The 20,904-nt window shown below is 34.4% G+C and overlaps 4 protein-coding genes across 10 annotated transcripts; 3 read left to right on the top strand and 1 right to left on the bottom strand.

Moving 5' to 3' along the window:
- The first annotated feature begins 452 nt into the window (after positions 1–452).
- LOC107027213 (UMP-CMP kinase 3-like) lies at positions 453–5,308 on the top strand. 6 transcript variants are annotated; one of them, XM_015228395.2, is made up of 8 exons: positions 453–726; positions 1,662–1,720; positions 2,370–2,424; positions 3,561–3,678; positions 3,910–4,066; positions 4,168–4,248; positions 4,449–4,556; positions 4,883–5,308. In XM_015228395.2, exons 2-8 carry the CDS (start codon positions 1,706–1,708, stop codon positions 4,997–4,999), a joined length of 651 nt encoding a protein of 216 aa, XP_015083881.1. In that variant the 5' UTR covers positions 453–726; positions 1,662–1,705; the 3' UTR covers positions 5,000–5,308. The 6 variants fall into 6 exon arrangements, with proteins under 6 accessions (XP_015083881.1, XP_015083880.1, XP_015083882.1 ...); XM_015228394.2 differs by having other exon boundaries at positions 478–726; positions 1,696–1,720; XM_015228396.2 differs by having other exon boundaries at positions 626–726; positions 1,666–1,720.
- A 2,159-nt stretch (positions 5,309–7,467) lies between these two features.
- LOC107027019 (transcription factor MAMYB) lies at positions 7,468–10,372 on the top strand. Of its 2 annotated transcripts, XM_027918786.1 has the most exons (3): positions 7,468–8,567; positions 9,947–10,069; positions 10,159–10,372. In XM_027918786.1, the coding sequence occupies exon 1, from the start codon at positions 7,552–7,554 to the stop codon at positions 8,509–8,511; it is 960 nt and encodes a 319-aa protein (XP_027774587.1). In that variant the 5' UTR covers positions 7,468–7,551; the 3' UTR covers positions 8,512–8,567; positions 9,947–10,069; positions 10,159–10,372. The 2 variants fall into 2 exon arrangements, with proteins under 2 accessions (XP_027774587.1, XP_027774586.1); XM_027918785.1 differs by having other exon boundaries at positions 9,947–10,372.
- An 899-nt stretch (positions 10,373–11,271) lies between these two features.
- Positions 11,272–11,817, top strand: LOC107029026. The gene has a single exon (XM_015230312.1). The coding sequence runs from the start codon at positions 11,343–11,345 to the stop codon at positions 11,649–11,651; it is 309 nt and encodes a 102-aa protein (XP_015085798.1). The 5' UTR covers positions 11,272–11,342; the 3' UTR covers positions 11,652–11,817.
- A 2,035-nt stretch (positions 11,818–13,852) lies between these two features.
- LOC107029025 (phosphoacetylglucosamine mutase) lies at positions 13,853–20,572 on the bottom strand. The gene is made up of 9 exons (XM_015230311.2): positions 20,323–20,572; positions 19,336–19,598; positions 17,944–18,063; positions 17,409–17,551; positions 17,087–17,329; positions 15,974–16,392; positions 15,717–15,892; positions 14,722–14,818; positions 13,853–14,324 (listed from the first exon to the last, which is right to left on the bottom strand). The coding sequence occupies exons 1-9, from the start codon at positions 20,381–20,383 to the stop codon at positions 14,170–14,172; spliced, it is 1,677 nt and encodes a 558-aa protein (XP_015085797.1). The 5' UTR covers positions 20,384–20,572; the 3' UTR covers positions 13,853–14,169.
- Positions 20,573–20,904: the final 332 nt, after the last annotated feature.

The following is a 20,904-nucleotide window of genomic DNA, read 5'->3' as shown; positions in this document are numbered from 1 at the left end:
CACATCTCTCCTCCCCTCTCATAAACTCTCTTGCAATATATACAAAGAAAAATTACTTGTACACACACATTTACTTACCTTATTCTCTATTTTTCTCAATCCTTTAAAAATATTTTACAAAATTCCTTTTTTATTCTTATTTGTGTAACTTCCAAATACATAAAATTTATCAGGCAAAATTTACTTTTCTACACTCCCCTTATGCTTTCCTTTTTTTTTCTCCTTAAATTCGCTCCAGATTCTCAGATGTTATAATTTTCAAATTAAATTGATTTTCATACTAATATTTATATGACTACAATCACTATGCATTAAAATAAAATTATTTTTTAAATATTTTAAAATTAAATTATTTTCATCCTTAATAAATTTACTACTATAAGCACATAGCTGAAGCTGACATGTTGACTGCTCTATTTTTTTATTTATTTTTTTTGTTATATAGTAAAGTCACAGCTAAGCTATTTACACTAGAACTTTTCCATATTCTCCACCCAAAACGAATTGATTTTCTTCGACAACCAAATAAAAGAAGTTCCTTTTTTTTCCCATTGGAATCAAAGAGACCAAATCCACAAAAGTGACACTTGTAACATCAGAAACTGAGAATTATATTCCCATTCTCTCTGGTCTTTCTTTATTATCATAAATAAATTATAGTATATATATATGTTCTGTTCTACTTCTGCAACTTTCTAAACAAATTTGCAATATTATGCAAGTCAGGTATTTTCCTTTCTCACTCAAACATTTTTTTTTTAATTTTTTGTATACAAAGTTGTGAACTTTGTTGTTTTGTAAAGGTATAGTTCTTGGAAATTTTGATGGGAGTTGAAAAAAGGGGAAATTTTGTTGTATGATGATTGAGCAATTGATATGATCTGTATTCTGTATGAAGTTTTTATCTTTTAAGAATTGTTGGTGAATTCAGGTAGAGTTGGAGCTAGAATTTTGAGTTTATGAATACTGGGATTATAGAAAGAAAAAACAAGGCAAATCAATATTCCTTTCGTCCGATATTATTTGTCATGTTGCGCTTTTCGAAAGTCAGTTTGACTAATTTTCAAAATTAAATTAGATCACATTAATTTGATATATTAAACAAAATAATTAGATATTCTAAAACTATATGAAAAATACTGTAAATTGCAATTTGAAGTGGATGTTAATTTGATGTTTTTATAGTTTGACTTTAAAAATAGAAATCATGACAAACAATAACGGGACGGAGGGAGTTGAAGGAGTATGAAGGAAACAATGATTAGAATTGGTTTTTGACTATTTTATCCATTCTTTATTTTTAAAACATTAATAGAAGTTTAAGACAACTAACAATTTCCCCATTTTGTTCTCAATAGTAATTATTCTTGAAAACTACAAACACCTTATTAGTCAAAGTTCTACAACTCAAATGAGGTGCTTGTAGTTTTCAAGAATAATTACTATTGAGAATAAAATGAAGGAAATAATGAACTTCTAAAATGATAAATAATTTGAGGCAGAATGTTTTTAACAATCATAACATATAAGTTGACAGATAATTTGAGACAGACGGACATATCAAGGTTTGGGCTAAAGTTAATTGGTTATAGTACTGTTGTTTTAAAATTTTCTAGCAGGAAGTTAACAATTTCATTTTTGTTTTTCTATTTGTGAACAAGGTAGCTGCAGGAACTAAACATATTCTTTGTGCAGGCAATCCAAGATGGATTTACACAAGGTGAGAAAGAATCTTTTGGTGTTTTTGATTTCGATTCTATTATAGTTATCCGTATCGTCTTAATTTTATTTATTCAAGTTTGTTTTCATTGTCCTTCAAGTAATTGGTTAATATGCTTGTGAAGGTTGAGATCAAGAAGTGTACTGTTTATCATCGTAATTGATTTGGTACAACACAGATTAATGAATACTCTTTTGTTTTTAGATTAGAGATTTGAAAAAAGAAAAATTCTTTTGGTTAATAAAGAGAATGTTTCGTAAACTTGTTTCACCACTGAAGTCAACAACATTTGAGGCTTGTGTCCAAATATACAATTCGTACTTGTAATCTTACAAACAAAGATTCTAGTGATAATTCCTCATATGCTATGTCACTCTCACTGCTGAGTGCACATGAACTCTTCACGGTAAGGCATGTCCTGGTTCGTAGTCTCGTTCAACACGAACTTTTCCAGCTCAGATATTCAAAGTTTGTTGAGTAATAGTCCTGGCTTTGTATAACATAGACATCATTCTATTGTTAATGTGATAGTCATTTATGAGTCTTGCCAATTAAGCTAATATTGTCTCGAGCTGGTAGTTTTCTTATTTTTTTGAATTAAACCATTTAATACTGATTTGATCATTTGATCGGTATCTCGTTTTTGCAGGAAGGTGATACAGGCTCCGCAAAGCAGAAGAAGGTCAAGATTGTTTTTGTTATAGGTTGGGACTTCCGTAATTCTTTTACTTGCACAACCTGTTGTAATTACATCTACTGCAGTTATCTCTTTAGATGAAATTAAAACTGCATCTTGTGTTCCTGTTTTATCATGAAAAATGCATCTAGTTTTAACTGGTGTTTATACATAATATCTTATTTGGTCACGGTGGAAGGTGGTAAAAATTGGAAGTGACATACCATTTCTGCGGCTTCCATGCCTTGCATATCCGACCACCAGCGTAAAAAAAGGAAAAGAACCACATTTTGCTGTGTTTTCTCTTTACCTTTTTGTTCTTATAGCTTTCATCTGTTAAATGTTAAAATGAAAGCTGAATATAAAAGTTGAGTGTGTTTATGGTTTCTGTAAACACCATTGACTTATGATCAGTATAGTCATCTGGATTTCACATCCAGTTTTGCCCAAAATGAAACAAGAAACATTGTTCATTGATGATTATCAAATGGTCTTAGTTTAGATCGCGAGAGGGTAGAATTTCCATTCGGAAATAATGGAGGTTCATTCTAGTCTTTAGTTACAGTTTTATAAAAGTCAAATATAAGGCAGGTTTGTGTTATTTCAAACTTCGGGGGACTGAACTTGAGGGCTACAGATATGCATTCTGCTATAAAAACTCATAATGAATAAAGAGGCAGGACTAGTGTGGTTTTGTGTCTCAGAATTTTAGTTGTATGCATGACAGACCCGTTTAAGCGTGTTAAAGGTTTATTCAAGCACTTGGTCAGCTAAAGGAGATGACAATGATGAACAGTGGTCTATTTAGACAATGTCTTTTAACAGTGTATTGGTTGAACAAACTCGAAACTAAGTTCTTGAAGAACTTCTTAATAGATGAAGTCTCGTTCCAAACCTTATCTTGAACTTGCTTCAGTGTGCTTTACACCTTTGCATGATCAAGCTTGTAAGTCGTTAATACGATGCTAGCTAATACATTATACGTACATTCCTAAGCATAAGGAGTACTTAATAAGATCGCAAGGGACATATGTCATAGAAGTGTTATGGATTCCCTTGCTTGTGGCTTATATCATGTGATATTGTAGTTCTCTTTATCTCTATTTTTTATAAACATAACTTCCTCCTTTCCTTATTTTCACATTGGGATGCTTTATGTTACAGGTGGTCCGGGGAGTGGTAAAGGAACACAATGCAAAAGAATAGCACAACAATTTGGATACACTCATCTTAGCGTTGGCGAGATTCTACGTCAAGAAACCAGTTCTGGTTCTGAAACTGGGTAATGTTTCGTTATTCAGTAACCATTTCTAATTCTCGATAAATTCGTAGTTGTTACCCTAGTATGTAAACTTATATGCTCCTAGAGTATATACAATGCAATTAGTTTCATCAAAGAGATCCTCTATGCCGTTACTTGGATTATATCCACTTTGTAGGCTTACAGTTCTTTTAAGTAAGAATGTTATATGTCACAACGCTGTCTTTATTTCTTTCGTTCGCTTTATTTCAGCTCTATGATTCAGAAAATTATGAAGGAGGGAAAGCTTGTTCCGTCGGATGTAACAGTGAGGCTTCTTCAACAAGCCATGCAGGGAATTGATAATGACAAATTCCTCATCGACGGCTTCCCCCGGGATGAAGAGAATGTTAAAGTATTTGAGGATCTTGTAAGTTTAATTTTTTGTTCAATTGTTTCTAGTGTAAGTCAGTAGCACCCTGATTTTGCTTGTATAATTTGAAATAACTATCATTTCGGATTTCTTTGTAGACAAAAATGGAGCCTGAGTTTGTCCTTTATCTAGATTGTCCACAAGACGAAATGGAGAAGCGCTTGCTATCAAGAAATGAGGTATTTTTATCCTTTGTTGCTCAGGCTCTCCAAAATGCTGCCCCACCCGTGTCGGACCCTCCAAAAATGCACTACTTTTGGAGGATCCAACATGCACCTGACAGAATTTTCGAAGAGTCTGAGGAACATAGTATTAGGGTACATCGATTTAGCACTTACATCGAGGACTTCCTTTTACTTAATTCAGAGTAACTATGCAGGGAAGAGAAGATGATAACATCGAGACAATAAGGAAGCGATTTAAAGTTTTCGTGGAGTCAACTCTCCCTACAATTGAATACTATGAATCAAAGGGGAAAATTAGGAAGGTAAATCACTACTCTATAATCTTCTTCTATTGTTGAGTAGGGTGGTGGACGTAGATATTGAATCAGTATAAGATGTAACAATTTTAGTCGGAGGTGAGTGCAACATTTTAGCATCGAGTTCATCTGAACCCAATACTTTCGACTCAACGCAGAGCATAAATTTATATGTTTAAAATTGTATATTTGTCACACATAGTACTTGTGAACTTATAAATCTTAAAAGTACAATAGTTCAACGCCAAGGATTGAATTCGTAAAGTTTAAATCCAGGACACATCCACCCGTTATTTTAGTAATAACCTCTTCCTTGTTTCTGAACATATCAGGTTGATGCTGGAAAATCTATTGATGAGGTTTTTGAATCCATCAAAGTTATTTTCTCACCAGGAAAAGATAACAAGGTGCCACCAAGTAAACACAAGTGCAAATGCTTGATACTTTGAATGGATGATTGCCTTCAAAGCTTGGTAATTCACAAATATTTTTACTAATGCGCGAGATTTACCTTATAGATACTATCCGTGTGCTTGAACTTGTTGCAATAAGTCATGTCGTGGTTATGAATCCATTATTATTGACGGCTAGAGGCCAATAGTCGTCTTTCTGGGGATTTGATTGTGTGAAAAACTATATCGTAAGTGTATATAAGCTAAACTCTGTGTCGTATGATATCTACATGTTTCTTATTAATGTATGAAATGCAAAGGCATAGTGTGTTGTGAATTTAAGTAGTAATATATGTGTTACAATCACTTGTGATCTCTGTTGGAAATTTCAAATGACATATTATTATTGAAAATTATCTTTTCATGTATATCTGTTCCTCAAAATACCAAAAGGTTTTTAACTTGATTTGGTAATATATTCGTGCTATAGTTCGTTCGTTTAAAGAAAGTCCCTTTCTTTTTTGACAATTTTTTAGTAATTTTCTACGTGATAGTTTCAAATTTCTATGTTTTTCGTGTACTAGTGTAATGATAAAATAGTCGATGTATGTGCATGTCACTATATTTATAAGAGAAAATGTCGAGACATTGAAAAAAATAAAACAAAAGTTGTTAGTTACTAATAAATAATGGGACAAATGTTTCAAATTACTCTAAGCAAATGAGTACCAAGTCAAATTTTGTTTTTGTTTTTTGATGGTATTATATAAAGAGAATATTCAATGTTAATTGAAATTGTATAGGGGAGATTCCAGTGAGATTATGACAGGCAAAGACAGATTGAGGATTTAAATTTTATGGATTCATATTTATTTTTTTGTTATAACTTTTACGAGTCTTTACTTTTTATAAATAAATTTATGTTTCGTACCGAAAATACTGATGTTAAATAAACCTAATAGTACTGATACTCTAAATCCGCCTCGGGTTATATATAGCAGATAATTAAGATGCTATGATCCGCTTGCCAATTTATTCATCATCAATTACTTGTCGTTATATTTTGGCTTCACTCTCCAAAATATTAAAGCTCTAAATCCTTGATTAATACTTATATTGTTAAAAATAAACACAAGAAAACAATTTTGGCCCTTCAATTTTTTATTTTTGAATTATTAAGGCTCTCTCCTACACTATATAAACCATTGCTTAGGACACATTAATCACTACAAAAATCATATCATTAGAGGTTATAATTAAGTGATTAACTACTATCTAAAATTAACACAACTTTTGTCATGGCAACAGGGATTTCATCTCCTAATTATGCTGCAATTACCTTGCTAATATTGATTATCATTTCTCCAATTTGTTGCAATCTTAATAGTACTAAAAGTGCTAGAAATTCACCAGTTTTAGTACCCAATGTGTCAAGTTTAAAAGTTAGAAGAGAAGATGTTTCATCAAAAGAGAAGATACGGGGCAGAAATTTGCTATTGCTTAATTTGGGGGGTTGCGCCTGCAATATATGCTTCCCTCGAAGCTGTAATTGTGGTGTTTGTGATTTTTATTTTTGTTGCCTAAGCAGAAATTAGGAGTAAAACACAAAATTAAGGAAGATGTATTATCTAATTATTTTTATAAGAGTCAAATTATGTACGTTTAAAGATTAAGAGGTGACTTCTAAAACATACATATGAATTTGTACTTAAATTTAATATGATACTTATTGCTAAAGTATGATACATTGCGATGTATACTAGAGTTTATTATATGTTAATAAAAATAAAAACACTCACGTTGATAAATTTGACAACAATAAAAAGGTATTTCCGTCGTCGTTTCAGTGAGATTCTGAGTCCAGAGAGTTACTTGAATAGCAGGCGACATATGTACTCAGTACTCGTTTTGGTTCTGGCTAATCCAGTGATGTGTCTGTTCAAAAAGCTCCATGTCATAGTCGAACAACATTTTTGCAGACACTGCGCTTCTCATGTATTGAAAAGGTTTCCTTAGCATAAAATTCCATAAGCACGATTCGAAGATGGTAGAATATAGACGAATCATATCATTACCTTGTCGAGGTAGATAGACTATTTTCAAAAGATCTCCGATTCAATAACAACAAATTCAAGTACAAAGAAGAAGAAAACAATGTTGAAAATATAACAACCAAGAAGAAAAACAATGCAAAATCTACAAGAAAGGAACAAGAATAAGAAAATAGTGCGATATTTGAAACACGATTAACAACAAATAATGATAGGTATGAAAAATAAGAACTACTACAATAATAAAACTAGTACAATGACAGTAACACTAGAAAAAATAAGAAAAATCCTATGTTATATCTACTGACCTTCTGCCCTAACACGCAACCTTCGTCACTTGTTATCTACGATCACATTCTCGATAAGTTGAAAATGTATCATGTCTTGAGCAATCACTCTTCCCTATCTCCCGATACTTCTTCGGTCTATTAAAGGATCACTTTTAACTTACTACAAACATAAAGGATCATTTTTTGCATTTTTCTCAATTTTACACATAGTATATGTTTTGTAAAATAAGAAAAAAGTAAACATCAGGGGACTGACCTTTGTTTGTCAATGGAGTTCTTAGATGAAGACGCCAAACCCAGATTTCTCTTCCAATCAAAGCCATTGCAGCAATCCAATTCCGATCCGGAAACCCAAACCCGTTCTCTATACCGACCCGGAATCATCATCTCCATCTCTCTTGCTGTTCTTTTCTTCGCTCTTTCGATCCTCTATTTCTCTTTTGAACCCTTCGGATCCATCTTCTTATGGATCTCTCTTTCCCTCCTTGTCGGACCTTTTGCTCCTTCTTCTGTCACAGGTGGTGATATCCGGGTCGGACTCGGAGAACCCATTCAAGACCCGCCTAAAGATGATCTTTCTGATACCGAACCAGATACGAAAAAATCAAACAGAAGATCTAACAGACCCACCAAGAAAAATGTTGACTTTGAGCCTGTGTTAGCTACCAATTATGATCTAAAACCGGAGAAAACTAATGGGTCGGTGGCAAATTCGAAGAATAGTAATGGGTCGGTTGCGAATCTGGAGAAAAAAGTGGGGGATGGTGTGTGGAATGAAGGGGATGAGGAGTTGTTGAGGAAGATGATGGGGAAGCATCCAGTGGGGAAACCGGGGCGGTGGGAGGCGATAGCAGATGGATTTAACGGGAGATACAAAGTGGAAAGTGTGATTAAGAAATCTAAAGAATTGGGTGAGAAGAAAATGAGTGATGGGGATTCCTATCAGAGGTTTTTGAAGGACAGGAAAACAGTTGATAAGAGAGCTGAGGGTGGAAATGAGGCTGATTTCGAAAATGTGGAGGCGAAAAAGGCGGTGGAGAGTGGATGGAGTAGTGGGGAGGATTTAGCTTTGCTTAATGCATTGAAGACATTTCCAAAGGAAGTGGCAATGAGGTGGGAGAAAATAGCAGCTGCTGTGCCTGGGAAGAATAAAGCAGCTTGTATGAAAAGAATGGCTGAGTTGAAGAAGGATTTTAGAAGCTCTAAGTCTGCTAATGCTGAAGCTTAGGCATAAAGATCAGTTATTAATTCAAATCTCATAGGAAAATTTTCAGCTATGTTGAGGTAACATATTTTACGATATACAATACTTACTTATTTGTTCGAAATCACTACTTCATTAATTGACATTGTGATTTGTTGAGGAAGAAATTGTAAGGCGACCAGTTATTCAGTTAAAAAGTTTTGAAGTTATGTTCTATGATATTTGTAACTTGACAATGATTTATATGAATAAATGCATTTCCACTTTGTGGAGATTGTGCTCACAGTGCGTATGACGTATGCTAAGCATGGAATTGTCCTTCCAAATTTTGAGTTGCAGTTCGCTAAAGATAATCTCTTGACGTTTAATGTCAAATCTTTGATCTTGACACTTTGTGATGGCTGGAATCAGAATGCTTTGATGATTCAAATTGTTAAATGTTACAATTTCACTCTTTTAATTTTTTTTCTTGCTACTTGCTAGAATTAAGTCGGCTGTGCAATCATTATGCGGTATAGGATAGTAAGTGACTCAGCTTCAGAAAATAAGTGTTACTTTAACTTTCTTGATTAGCTCTAGCAGCAGAATTTTGAGGCAAAAGGAAGATCGGAGCTATTTAGTGGATATATTAACTTGGCTATTGATCTACCGGACACAAGATTAACTTGATAATAAGAATGCATAGGCAATGTCACTCCTTATCAAATGAATATATGGACATTTTATCAAAAGTTGGTAAAAATGATTGTTTGTACTTTGTATGGTAATTTTTTTTTTTTGTAATGGTCTGTATGAAAAACTCAAGTGTTCAAACGTAGGAGATAGAATTGCTTGTGCTACGTAATTAGGCTAGCTATAGATCATCTTGCTGAAATTTGTAACTAAGGGGCTGATGTGTAATTGAGATTTTGTGAATAACAACCTGAAGACCTTAGGTTTGAGTCATTTGACCCCCAACTATGACACCCAGTGGAGCCGTCTATGCCACCATAGTTAGGGAAAGTTGACCTGACTATGCTTGTGGGTTGCTGCAGGCTGTCATAGATTAGTTGTGGTGTGTTCAAGCTGGCATGGTCTCCGACATTGAAAGAAACCGTCATGTTGAACCTTTGCTCAAAAGTCCTAGCATTCCTCTTATTTTAGACGTAGGCATTGCATCCCTTAATAAAGCACAATTAGTAGTGTTTGCTGGTAAAATCCGTTCTCAATTTCCTTTCTTCCTCCTCTGACCCCCCAACCAGGGTCACCGGTCTTCCATTGGCTATATATGTGCGTTACAACAACAATCTAGCCTCTCTCTATTGATCTGCATTCCTTCTCCAACTCTTTTAAATTCTCTATCGAGAACATGTAGAGAAGCTTTTAGCAATTCTCTGTTTTAAAGTAATTAACCTCTATTTCCAGTATGAATGTTTTCACATACATTGACTGGGCAATGATTCAGTTCATGATTCTACAGGTTTGAAAAGGACTTAAAAATCTCATGTATCAAAAAAGTATTTCAAAAATATCCATAAAGTTGATGAAAAATAATGCTCCATGAAAAGACAGTGACATAAGTGGAGTTCAAGGAGGATAAGATGTACGTAGACCTTACCTCTGCCTCGTGGGGATTGAGAGGTTGTTTCCAATAGATTAACGACAATATCATTTCTATTTTGTTGCTCATAGGTGGAGCATTTGATCAGTTGTTTGGAGAATCTAGTCGTTTGCTGATCTTGAGGGAGGGGAAGGAGAAAATGTGGATTTTTATTTATCCTAGTGAAGAAAGAAGGTTTATTTAAAGGGTGATTATGGTTTTTAAAAAGTCGATTGGACCGATCAGATCGAATCATATCGAATTAATTTTTGAGATTTACAAAAATACAATGTTAAGTTTGTTCTTTGTGATTGTCTTTACTTTAAATTTCAGTATATAGCAACAAAAAAGCATTTTCATACACTCTTCGTAATAAGAGTGGTGTGTCATGTGATTATAATAAAAATAATGAGTAATTGCTTCTGTCGATTGGCATTTTATACGACATTATAAAGAGTCATTCTATGTAACATAACTTTTGAGTATTCAATTCTATCAAATTTTATCAATTGCAATCGTCGTTAAATGATGTTTAAAAAACTAAATTATACATCTTAAAATAATTAAAAATTGACATGACATAATTTTCTAAGCATGACTCATTCATCTACCCGTCTTTAGATAATTAACACGGGATATAAGCGCTTTCNACAATTCTTGAAAACATTAAAATGTATTTGTAGATACGCTTAGCGGCGGGAGATAATCAAAATTTTCTAAGTATGACTCATTCATCTACCCGTCTTTAGATGATTAACACGGGATATAAGCGCTTTTAATTAATTAATATGAGATTTAAGTTTAACTCACATATCAATATCAATGTAGTTCGCAGGATTTAAGCACTTTTAGTTGATTAGTATGAATTTCTTAATCATTAATGATATAGTATGATTATCTAAACAAAAATTGTAGCTTGTAGAATGGTGAAATTTTCATTATGGTGTCTAAAGTTGGAAGGTGTAATTTTATTCACCTCTCATGTCGCATTTAATATTAACTCTTATTCGAAAAATTATATTGTCTTTGATCTGAACATTAGATTATCAAGCATTTAATTTATGAATTAATTCAACAAATAATATTAACTCAATCATAAAATTACCAAATAAAATTCAATCCACTAGATCAACCCAACAAAAACAAAATCTTTATTTCGTTAATAAAAAAATATCATATAAATTAAAGATATCGAGTTTACTATCGAGGGGTATCACAATATAAATATAGAAGAAATCCGATTATCCGCACTACAGTGTGTAAGCAGCGAATAGCCATGGGGATTCTGTCATGGTGGAAAGGCGACAAAAATGAAACCCCTAAAACAACCCAAAAACCCGACCCGAAAACCCAAATCTCTTCCGACAAGCCGGAGGTTCCCGGCATGAACGGAGCTGTTGAGGTTTCCAGGCCCAACCCACCGCCGACCGACATAACCGTTTTCGAGTTCGGGTCTGTGGCTGCTTCTGTTGATAAGGTCACACTTGCCGGGTATTGTCCTGTTTCTGACGAGCTCGAGCCTTGCCGTTGGGAGCTTATGCCGGCGAGTGGGTCTGATGCTCCTCAATTTCGAGTGGTTTTCTGATTGGGGTAAGGAAAGGAAAGAGTTCGTATGGAATTTGTGAGGAAGATTTGTGATTTTGAGTTAAAAAGGTTCTCTTTTTTGCTGAATTTAGTGTAATTTACTGAACATGACGTAATGAAAAAACCCTAATTTAGTTGGGAATTTACTGGTTTCATCTTCTTGATAATAGCTTTTGGATGCATTTTTATGTTTTTGTTTTTAAGTTTGTGTGGTTGCTATTCTGAATTTTTGTTTCCCTTAGAGCTTTTAGAGCATGATTTATGCAGCCCATCCCAATTAGTTAGGGATTGATGGTAATTGATTTATGTTGGTTAATTGGAGGCTTGAAGCATAGCTGAAAGCTTGAAAGCGAGGTCGAAACAACCTCTCTATNATGGTAATTGATTTATGTTGGTTAATTGGAGGCTTGAAGCATAGCTGAAAGCTTGAAAGCGAGGGTCTATTCGAAACAACCTCTCTACCTCTAGGTAGGGGTAACGACTACGTCTCTACACTCCCTAGACTCTGAGTATATGGATATGTTGTTATAACTTAGGCATGGTTGATATTCTTATTGAGGCTACTAATGTGTGTTAGCTATGATCCTATGACTAGGAAGAACTGAAGGACAAGACAAATGCTAACTAGTTTCAGTTTTATAGCAGTATGATCTTATAAGCAATTTCAATGGACAGTCTCTGTGGAAAGTCTGTGATTAGTTTAAAGTTTAATAGGTCTGTAGTAATTGAATGAAATGAGTTGTGAACCTGGAAAGATAAGAACGCAACGGGGTTACCTTCTTTGTTTGTTTGATTTGAAGGGCAACGGCCCGTTGTGTTCTTAAGAATCAAGAAAAAAGAGATCTTTCTAATCTGTAAACAAAAGGGTATCCTCTTCTTTCCTGTCTGTATTGTTTCAAGAAGTATGGCAAAGTTTCTTTTGACGGTTAGACGAAGAAATGTGGGTGCAGTCAATTGCAAATGTGTTCTATTTTGATGCATCCTTTCAAGTTTATAGCTATTCTTGGTGCTTGCCCATTTGAGTATTTTTCATGGTTAGTGTTTGTGAAGTCTCAAGATACTTTTGCCAGTGATAAGAGTCTCGAGTGTTTTGCAAATTTTCTGTTGTAAACGTGATAATAACTCTACGAAATACTCTAAAAAGGTATTTTGCAACGGAATTGAAGCTTTCCAAGGTTGTCATGGTTTTCCAAGAGGTTCTTTTTGCTGTGAAGTTTTAAGTCTGGCGAATAACTTGCTATATCTCATTGATTTCACTGTGTTTGCACATGCTTGAATGCTTTGGTTATTGATGTGTTACTATAAAACATACAATTTTAGTGACTCTTCAGAACCATTTAGGTACAAATGGTCATTTATCTTCTCCTTCCGTTAGAAGATTGACTGGTAAGAAATAGGTTATCCAAGACAGCTCCACTATGAAGGGGCGAATGTTATTCCACATCTGGTAAAATTGAAAACACATGATATGTAGTTTCATTTGTGGGTGTACTTTATTGATAAGATTGATGCTTTTTGGACACCATTAGACTGGGAAGGCCTCCTCTAACTGTGTGTTTTGAGAAATAGAAAGAAGGGAAAGAATTGAGTGCTTACTGTTGTGTCTTCTCTTAATGCTGATATCTCTATAGTTTATAAGGTTATTATTTGCCTTGGTAGTAGGCAGATTCATATTGCAAGTGTTACAAGGTGTAATTGAAAAACCAGGTACTGCACCTCTGAGTTTTCTCGAATGTATCGATATGCTAGACCTATACTGTAAGTTGTTTTGTGTCATAAATAAACTCAGACACTCTGAGAAATATGAATCTTCTCGATATGTAACAATGATCGACTTGATGTGGTAACTTTGCATTCTTTACGTTTAAAGTGAACTACACGATTAACTTGAATCAATGATTTCAAGCTTTTGTGTCATCATGGTCCATGTTGTCAATTCAAGTTCAATATTAGTACTCCCTTTCTATCATTTTATGTCACCTTATTAGTCCGTTCCGAAAAGGATGACACAATATAATGTTTAGAAACTTTTTCATTCTAAGTTTTTATATCCACACAAATATTATGACATTTTAAGCCCATAATTCTAAGAAGTTTCCCTTTAAAAAAATATTAAAAGTCAAATTGTGCCACATGAATTGAAATGGAGGTACACTATGTTTGAACTTCAATTAGAAATGGAAAATGGAAATACAAAATCTGAGCAACATAAATTCAATTAGAAATGGAAAATGGAAATACAAAATCTGAGCAAAATACATAAAAATGAAGATGCAATAATTATCAAAAGTATTTTTCAAAAAAATGCTTAAAAGCATATAATTATTAACTATAATATGTTTCCAAATATTTTTCAACAACTCTACAAGAGAGAGGTCGAGGACCATAAACGTTATCCCACTAACACCCAAAGCAGATAGAAAACGATGATCGTTTATCAGATAGTTCAGCATTTTATCTGTTAAAAAGCAGTTAAAATATTATCAAAATTCGGAGTACGATTTTGTTAGTGAGTTTAATCAAGCAGAGCCAGAACCGAGATACTGATCCACAAGTCTTGCAACTGAAGAGGCTAGTGCATCTGCAGCATCCTGGGTGGTTGCTTCAGCATATACTCTTACAACATCCTCAGTCCCAGAAGGTCTAATGAAACATCGTCCTCGGGGATATTTTGCTGGATAAAAAGAAAATTAAGAAATACGGGTTTAATAGCTAATTAGAGAGCATTCAATGACAAAAATTTGCACATGTTGACATATTTGATCAAGATAAGGCACTTGTAACACATGATTAAGCAATGGATGTATATATAGGGGGCCATAAGAAATAAGCAGCTAGACAAGTTGTGGGTTCTTTTTAACTTTTCTTGGCTGAAAATTGAAGTTCAACATTTGTTTATGGAGGCTGCAACATGAATTTTGTGCAACTGGAAAACATAGAAACTAAACATTCCTGCTACAACCACGAGCGGGGGAAGCAAGGGAGAGACACACTTACATCTCCTTCTATTAGAACAAAAACTAATCACAAATTTGTAAATTCACCATGGTAAGTAAGTTGATGTGAATTACCTATTTCAGTATTAATGGCTTCTTGAATACCAACAGGCTGAACAGCCACAGTCTCTGCATTAGCTGTGACAACTGCAGTTCTGTCGCCAACCTTTACCTGAAAATACGAGGATCTTGGAATTGAAGCACTTACTTTCAAAGTGAAATTTCCTTATAATAAGATGAACTACCTACAAACAGACCCATTCAAGCTCACATACAACGGATAGTGCATGTCCCACCCCGAGTCCCTCCCAACAATTATAAATTGATGAGGAACGGGCGGAAAAAAGAGAAACTTTGTAGTTTTGAGACATCACTGCCTTTTTCACAGCCTAACCTGTGTCTATTGGTTTATTTAATTCTGAATGTGATGAAATGCACTTGAGCTACTGGATTAGCTGAATTTATGTGTTCTTCTTACCCTTCTTTTTAGCTATTAGTTCTGTATTTTAACCTTCTTTCTTTACTCTCTCCTTAGCTTTTGATTTAGCCCAAGTGGATGATAGATAAAAGTTAAAACAGTGACTTGACTGTTTACTCATTTATTGCATTAATGACTATTTCTATTTCTATTAAGAAAATGAAACATATGGGGTTCAATCCATTAGCCATGAACAAAATGAGGGTAATTCTGTAACTGTTTTCAAAGAATTCACATGTCTTGTGCATACCTCATGATCTGAACAAGGGACATGAGAGAAAAGAAAACTATACTTGAAGCCAAAACAAAATTAATATGTTATACTACACAACTAAATATCTGATACAGAAGTCTCATCAACATTGGAATCCAGTGTTTGTTTATGGGCAGTTCGTCACACGCTGATTAGTAATCAGTAGTACTGCACCATCATGCTAGTTGACAGAGAACAACAGCGAATTTCTAAGTCTATGGATCTATGCCAATAGGAACAACAGCAATCAGAATATCAACGGTATTAAAACAGTAATTAAAGTCCCTAATGATGGATTTGAATTCTTGTAACTCGAATGCAAAGGTAGAAGAATCTGACCTTTAATTGTCTGCTAGGTAGATCATGATAAAGCTCATTCCATCTACATATGGACCATCCCATGTATTGCAAGATAACCTCCACTAGAAGAAGTCCACTTAAAGCATCTCCCACGGCCTGATTAATCAACTGACTGACAGCCAAAAGTCTTGAAGCAGCCTTCTGTTTTGCTGAACCTAAAATAAGTTTAGATAAAATAGGTGTTTAGATAAAGGTAGTTAAGGGCCATCACAGTAACAAAGGAGATTAGCTTAGACCTTCTGATGTTGATAAAAGTGTCTTGTGAGTAGACTCCAACCGGCATAGATAAGCTTCTGAAAACAAGATAGTTCCATGCCCATTTGCCTCAAAATATATGCCAATATCAAATTCAGCAGCTTTTTCATGCAAGTATTTGACTCCTGTTGGAGTGAGCACAACTTCTAGACCCATCTCTTTAAGGTAATCAGTTGATGCTCCGTTCGCATAAGCTGTCTGTACAACACCTAAATGTGCTTGGTAAGAGTCATTATCTTTTTTGCTTTCACCGTCGTTCAAAATACTTAATTGCTCCTTGATAAATAAGGCAAACAAAGACAATATCTTGTCTCCATCAACGAGTTCAATCTTGTTACTTTCATTCAATATAACTGAAAAATAGACTAGTCGATCAGCATCCCCGTCCAAACTGGCACACCTGAACCACTAGGAGCATTAAAGTAATCAATTTCCGCTTCTCTACTATGGAAAATGAGGATTTTAACAAGTATTCGAGAAACAGTAAGATTACCATATCAACAAATGATGCTAACCATAACCTGTATCCACTGTGACTAGATATGAGTATAAGATAAGAATCTTCTTAATGAAGATCTTCATTAAAGTTGTGTTTCTTGGAAACAATTGCTACAGTAATTTAGCAAGAAATACAATAGTATTGATCGAATTTCCATCGAGTTGGAAATTGCAACAGAGTACAATCTAAGAGGCCTTATCAGGTTAGCAACTCCTATGCAAATATAGCATCCTAAATAAGGCCAAGGAAGACAACAGAAGTGCAACAACATAGGTATAAAAAGGATCTTAACAAATCCATATGATGAAAACAAGTTAAACCAAATCATCATCACCACTCACCAGTGGGAGAAATCACATAGGATGTATTCAGATTTCCTCTTTCTGGTTTATATCTAGACAGTAGGTCCACACTACTCCTATATTCTTGGATAGGTAAAATAGGTTCATATTACTAAACTTCCATCCAAATGAAAATTAAATTAGTGACTGTCATGTTACAGTTAAATAGAACTAGGCTCACTAGATAGCCAAACACTGTGATTAGACATTGTTCAACAAAAGTTATTCTATAAAAGAATAACAAGATGTGTCACCTTAAGCCAGCATCAGCAGGACCAAATCCACGTGGAGCAACCTTCTCTTTTTGCACATAGTCAGCACCAACACCTTCATTAAGCATACCTTCTCCCCGGTTACGAACTTCAATGCACAACCCAGTCAACATCTTCTTGAAATGTTCAAGCTTTTCACCACCAACACCATCTGCCCCGTCCACCACCAATGCATTATCATCACCATTTTTCCTGATTCCCTCAGGCTTCAAATCCATCAAACACCTAAAGAAGTTGGTAGCATTTCTATCAAAATATATCAACTAAATTTAAAGGCTTCAATAAACAGTCGACTCAAACTGACCTGAAAGAGCTTGAAAGTTGATGAAAATAACTAGATTCAGATGCCTCGATGCCTCTATTTCTTGCTCGAACCATCCAATGCAATTGTGGTGTTGTAACTACTCCCATGTCAGTTCCAATTGCTCCAACAATTGAAGTTATTCCCTTTCAATTGATATTTAGTACTGGTAAGTGCAACTGAATTGCAAATCATATTGTTCTACCTAACTTAAAGCTCTTTTGGCAGTTGTATTCTGCAAGTTTATGCATAAAATGGAAGGCCAACAGGAGGCATAATCATTAAAAGACAAGGAAAAGGAGGAGAAATATCAATCCTAACATAGAGAACAGAAATACGCCAAATTTTTTTTTCTACAGAATCATCTTGCCAGCCAACAGATAAAATTAATAAGAAAATAACTGAGTGTATAACAATATGATGCACGAGGCCAGAGCCTATAGCAGTCTGTGTTCCACCTCAATTTAACTGCAGTAAAGCAGATAGACTGACTAAAGAAAAGTGAAGAAAGCCCATGGAAGCTACACAAAAGACATACTTGTTTGGCAGCGTCAAGGAGAGCCTCTCCACTAGGCCTTGTGTCTCTTCCTAATAACACCTCCGGTGGTTGTCTTCCTTCAAAGACAATATCTTCTTCCTTTGCAAATTCAGTTATTAGCTGTTTCCAGACAAGATATTATGAATCAGAACCTAGCTAATTGACAGAATACTAATCCATTACTTGACGCAATGGACTACAGGAAGAAGCGCAAAACAGAGAAGATAACATCAAATTTTTATGAGCTCTGCTAATGTCAAACTACTCTATCATCATCACTAAAAATCATTATAAGCACAAAAGTAACTCAGTCATGCAGTGCAACTATAACTACAGATTGGAGTCTCAATCAATAGCAACAGTCCAGAATCACATTATAATAATGTTGAACTTCCAATAATCTAGAAAAAGGAACCCTCTTTCCACCTTTTCAATACTAATTATGGGAAGTTCAACCAATAGAAAAATTACAAAAACCAATTACAAGAAAGTCCAACATTTGTTTCATCTTGCCAGTTATACTCTTCTTTGAATACTTATTTACTCGTTTCTGTTCTTCTACTTTTGTTCAAGTGGCATGTGCTAGCTATGACTTTAAGAAGATTATCAGAAGAGGTGAAAGGATAACCATCGAACTAATACACCCCATCACCCATCATAGGAAATTGTGATCATTAAGGGGCTGAGAGAACATGAGTTTTTCCCTATAGTGATAATATACTTTACTAACTTAAACTACTTAAATGAGTTGTGCCCAATGCCCATTATGCAACGCCATGGCATATGAGTACTGATTTAGAAGTAGACTGAACACCAACCCTACCTTGAACAAAAGAGATGTACAAGCAAGGACATTTTCTCGATAAAGAAAGTATTGAACTTCTCGACCACTGCACCTGTAGCAAGTCAAAGTTTCTCTACACGGTTCTTCTGTCCATTAGTTTAATCAAGAATTTATTCGAAAGATTCTAACTTCATTTTATTATCTCTTTCTTCACTTTCAGTTGAATTTTCCCCTACTTTCCTTTCTCAGCAACACTTTCACCCAAAAATTTTCCATATCTCTCAATCCCTCTATCTAGCCTTATTTCCAGCAGCCATCTTAATTTTTGTAAAGTAATCCACTTTTTCCTAAACAGTATACTATAACAGTAACCATAGATAATGTTTCAATTGCAAACAACTTGTACCCGTTGTGCTCTATTCCAGCCCATTTCATAATCATAGGAAACTTCAAAAGTATCCAGATTTATCATATTAACATACATTTTTTCCACTCGAATGATTATAAGTATATAAGAAAAATGATTGTAGTTTTTTCTTTTCCATTTTTCAAAAAGTTTTAAAACCACAAAACTGGTGTATGTATGTTAAAAAAGAAAACATTGGAACCTGAAGGAGGGAATGGGGATCAGGGGCATTAGCAATGGCATCAGCAAAAGGCTCCCAATCCTGAGTCAACATTCCACCACTTGGATCAGCCACTTTGACTCCATTGTCTGATACTTGATTGTGGGATGCAGTGATCATCAAACCTATAACTGATCCAGTCTTCAACGACCTTAACGCCGCCAATATCCCCACTCTGAACACCGTTGATTCCAACAACGATGCATCAGCTCGAAACCCAGCTGTCCCGTACGATAGCTTCACCCCTGTTCATACATTTTCCAAGAAAACAAATCAACAATCAATCAACCACATCTCAATCCAAAACTAGTTGAGTCTGTTTTTTTATGAATCATTTGCGTTTCTACACCCACTTGGACTCATTTGGCTCATACATTGTCCAAGAAAACCAATCAACTACATCTCGATACAAAACTAGTTGAGTCTGTACTTTTATGAATCATTTAACATTTCTACACCCACTTGAACTCATTTAAGCTGATACATTTTACAAGAAAACCAATCAACAATCAATCATCGACATCTCGATCCAAAACTAGTTGGATCTCTTTTTTTATGCATCATTTCCATTTCTACACCTTCTTGGATTCATTTAGCTCATACATTTTTTTAGAATACATATCAACAATCAATCAACTACATCTCGATCCAAAACTAGTTGGGTCTTTTTTTTTATGAATCATTTGCATTTCTACACCCACTTGGTCCCATTTGATTCATAAATTCAATATGAAATCAGTCAACAATCAATCAATTACGCCTCAATCCCAAATTAGCTAACGCTAATTATATAAATCTTCTGCATCCATTCTGATTTATTCAGACCCACTTCATTTCAATACTAAACAATTTGTCTTTTTACAGTAAAGTAATGATTTTTTTAAAAAAGAAGTCAAATTGGGAATAATAATATTGGAGTTTTTGAAGGAGATCTCGGAAAATTCAATGTGTGAATCATTATAATAATACCTTTGGGAGGAGGAAAACGAGCGGCGGATTCGAGGAGAAGTGATTGCTGCTTTTCGTTCATCTTTTTGCTTTTTTTGGTTCTGGAAACTGAATTGAGCTTCAACCAGAGAACACTCTGTCTTCAATGGAGTTTATACTTCTTTCTAGTTTGCTATTCTTTTATTTGCTCCTTTTATTTTGTGATTATGCCTTTTACTCTGTTTACTCACATTTGAATTTGGCAAACTCCAACCGAGACGTCTGACAATGTTTGCTTGAGCTTTATTTTTAATTGTCATGTTTGAAGTCGAATCGAGATATTTAATTAAGGAGGATGTTTGCTTAAAGAGGATAGTTTATTTTAATTATCGCATTTGAATTGACATAGATGATTCCATATCTAGAGAAACTCGAATCCGAGACTTTGGATGAGGAAAGAGTACTAAGTACTTCACTATAATTCTTGTTGGTTAATAGAACTATTTTACTATAATATCCTTATTTGAAGAATGAATAATTAATTTAATACTAAAAATAAAACATAAATTATTTTTTTTATTTTTTCCGTATTTATTAAAAGTGACAGGAAAAATCGAAATCTAT

This window comes from Solanum pennellii, chromosome 8 (genome assembly GCF_001406875.1).
Source record: "Solanum pennellii chromosome 8, SPENNV200".
Lineage (NCBI taxonomy): Eukaryota > Viridiplantae > Streptophyta > Magnoliopsida > Solanales > Solanaceae > Solanum > Solanum pennellii.
The sequence above is the reverse complement of the archived record's forward strand: the minus strand, read 5'-3'. Positions and strand labels throughout refer to the sequence as shown.

Excerpts from the sequence above, each read along its gene's own strand:
- LOC107027019 (XM_027918786.1), top strand. The coding sequence starts at position 7,552 with ATGGAGTTCTTAGATGAAGACGCCAAACCCAGATTTCTCTTCCAATCA.
- LOC107029026 (XM_015230312.1), top strand. The coding sequence starts at position 11,343 with ATGGGGATTCTGTCATGGTGGAAAGGCGACAAAAATGAAACCCCTAAA.
- LOC107029025 (XM_015230311.2), bottom strand. The coding sequence starts at position 20,383 with ATGAACGAAAAGCAGCAATCACTTCTCCTCGAATCCGCCGCTCGTTTT. Across the intron at positions 15,893-15,973 it reads ACTTTTATCAACATCAGAAG|GTTCAGCAAAACAGAAGGCT; the intron begins GTCTAAGCTAAT and ends AACTTATTTTAG. Across the intron at positions 14,819-15,716 it reads TACCTAGCAGACAATTAAAG|GTAAAGGTTGGCGACAGAAC; the intron begins GTCAGATTCTTC and ends TCGTATTTTCAG.
- LOC107027213 (XM_015228393.2), top strand. The coding sequence starts at position 1,504 with ATGTTTTTAACAATCATAACATATAAGTTGACAGATAATTTGAGACAG. Across the intron at positions 1,721-2,369 it reads CCAAGATGGATTTACACAAG|GAAGGTGATACAGGCTCCGC; the intron begins GTGAGAAAGAAT and ends TCGTTTTTGCAG. Across the intron at positions 4,249-4,448 it reads GCTTGCTATCAAGAAATGAG|GGAAGAGAAGATGATAACAT; the intron begins GTATTTTTATCC and ends GTAACTATGCAG.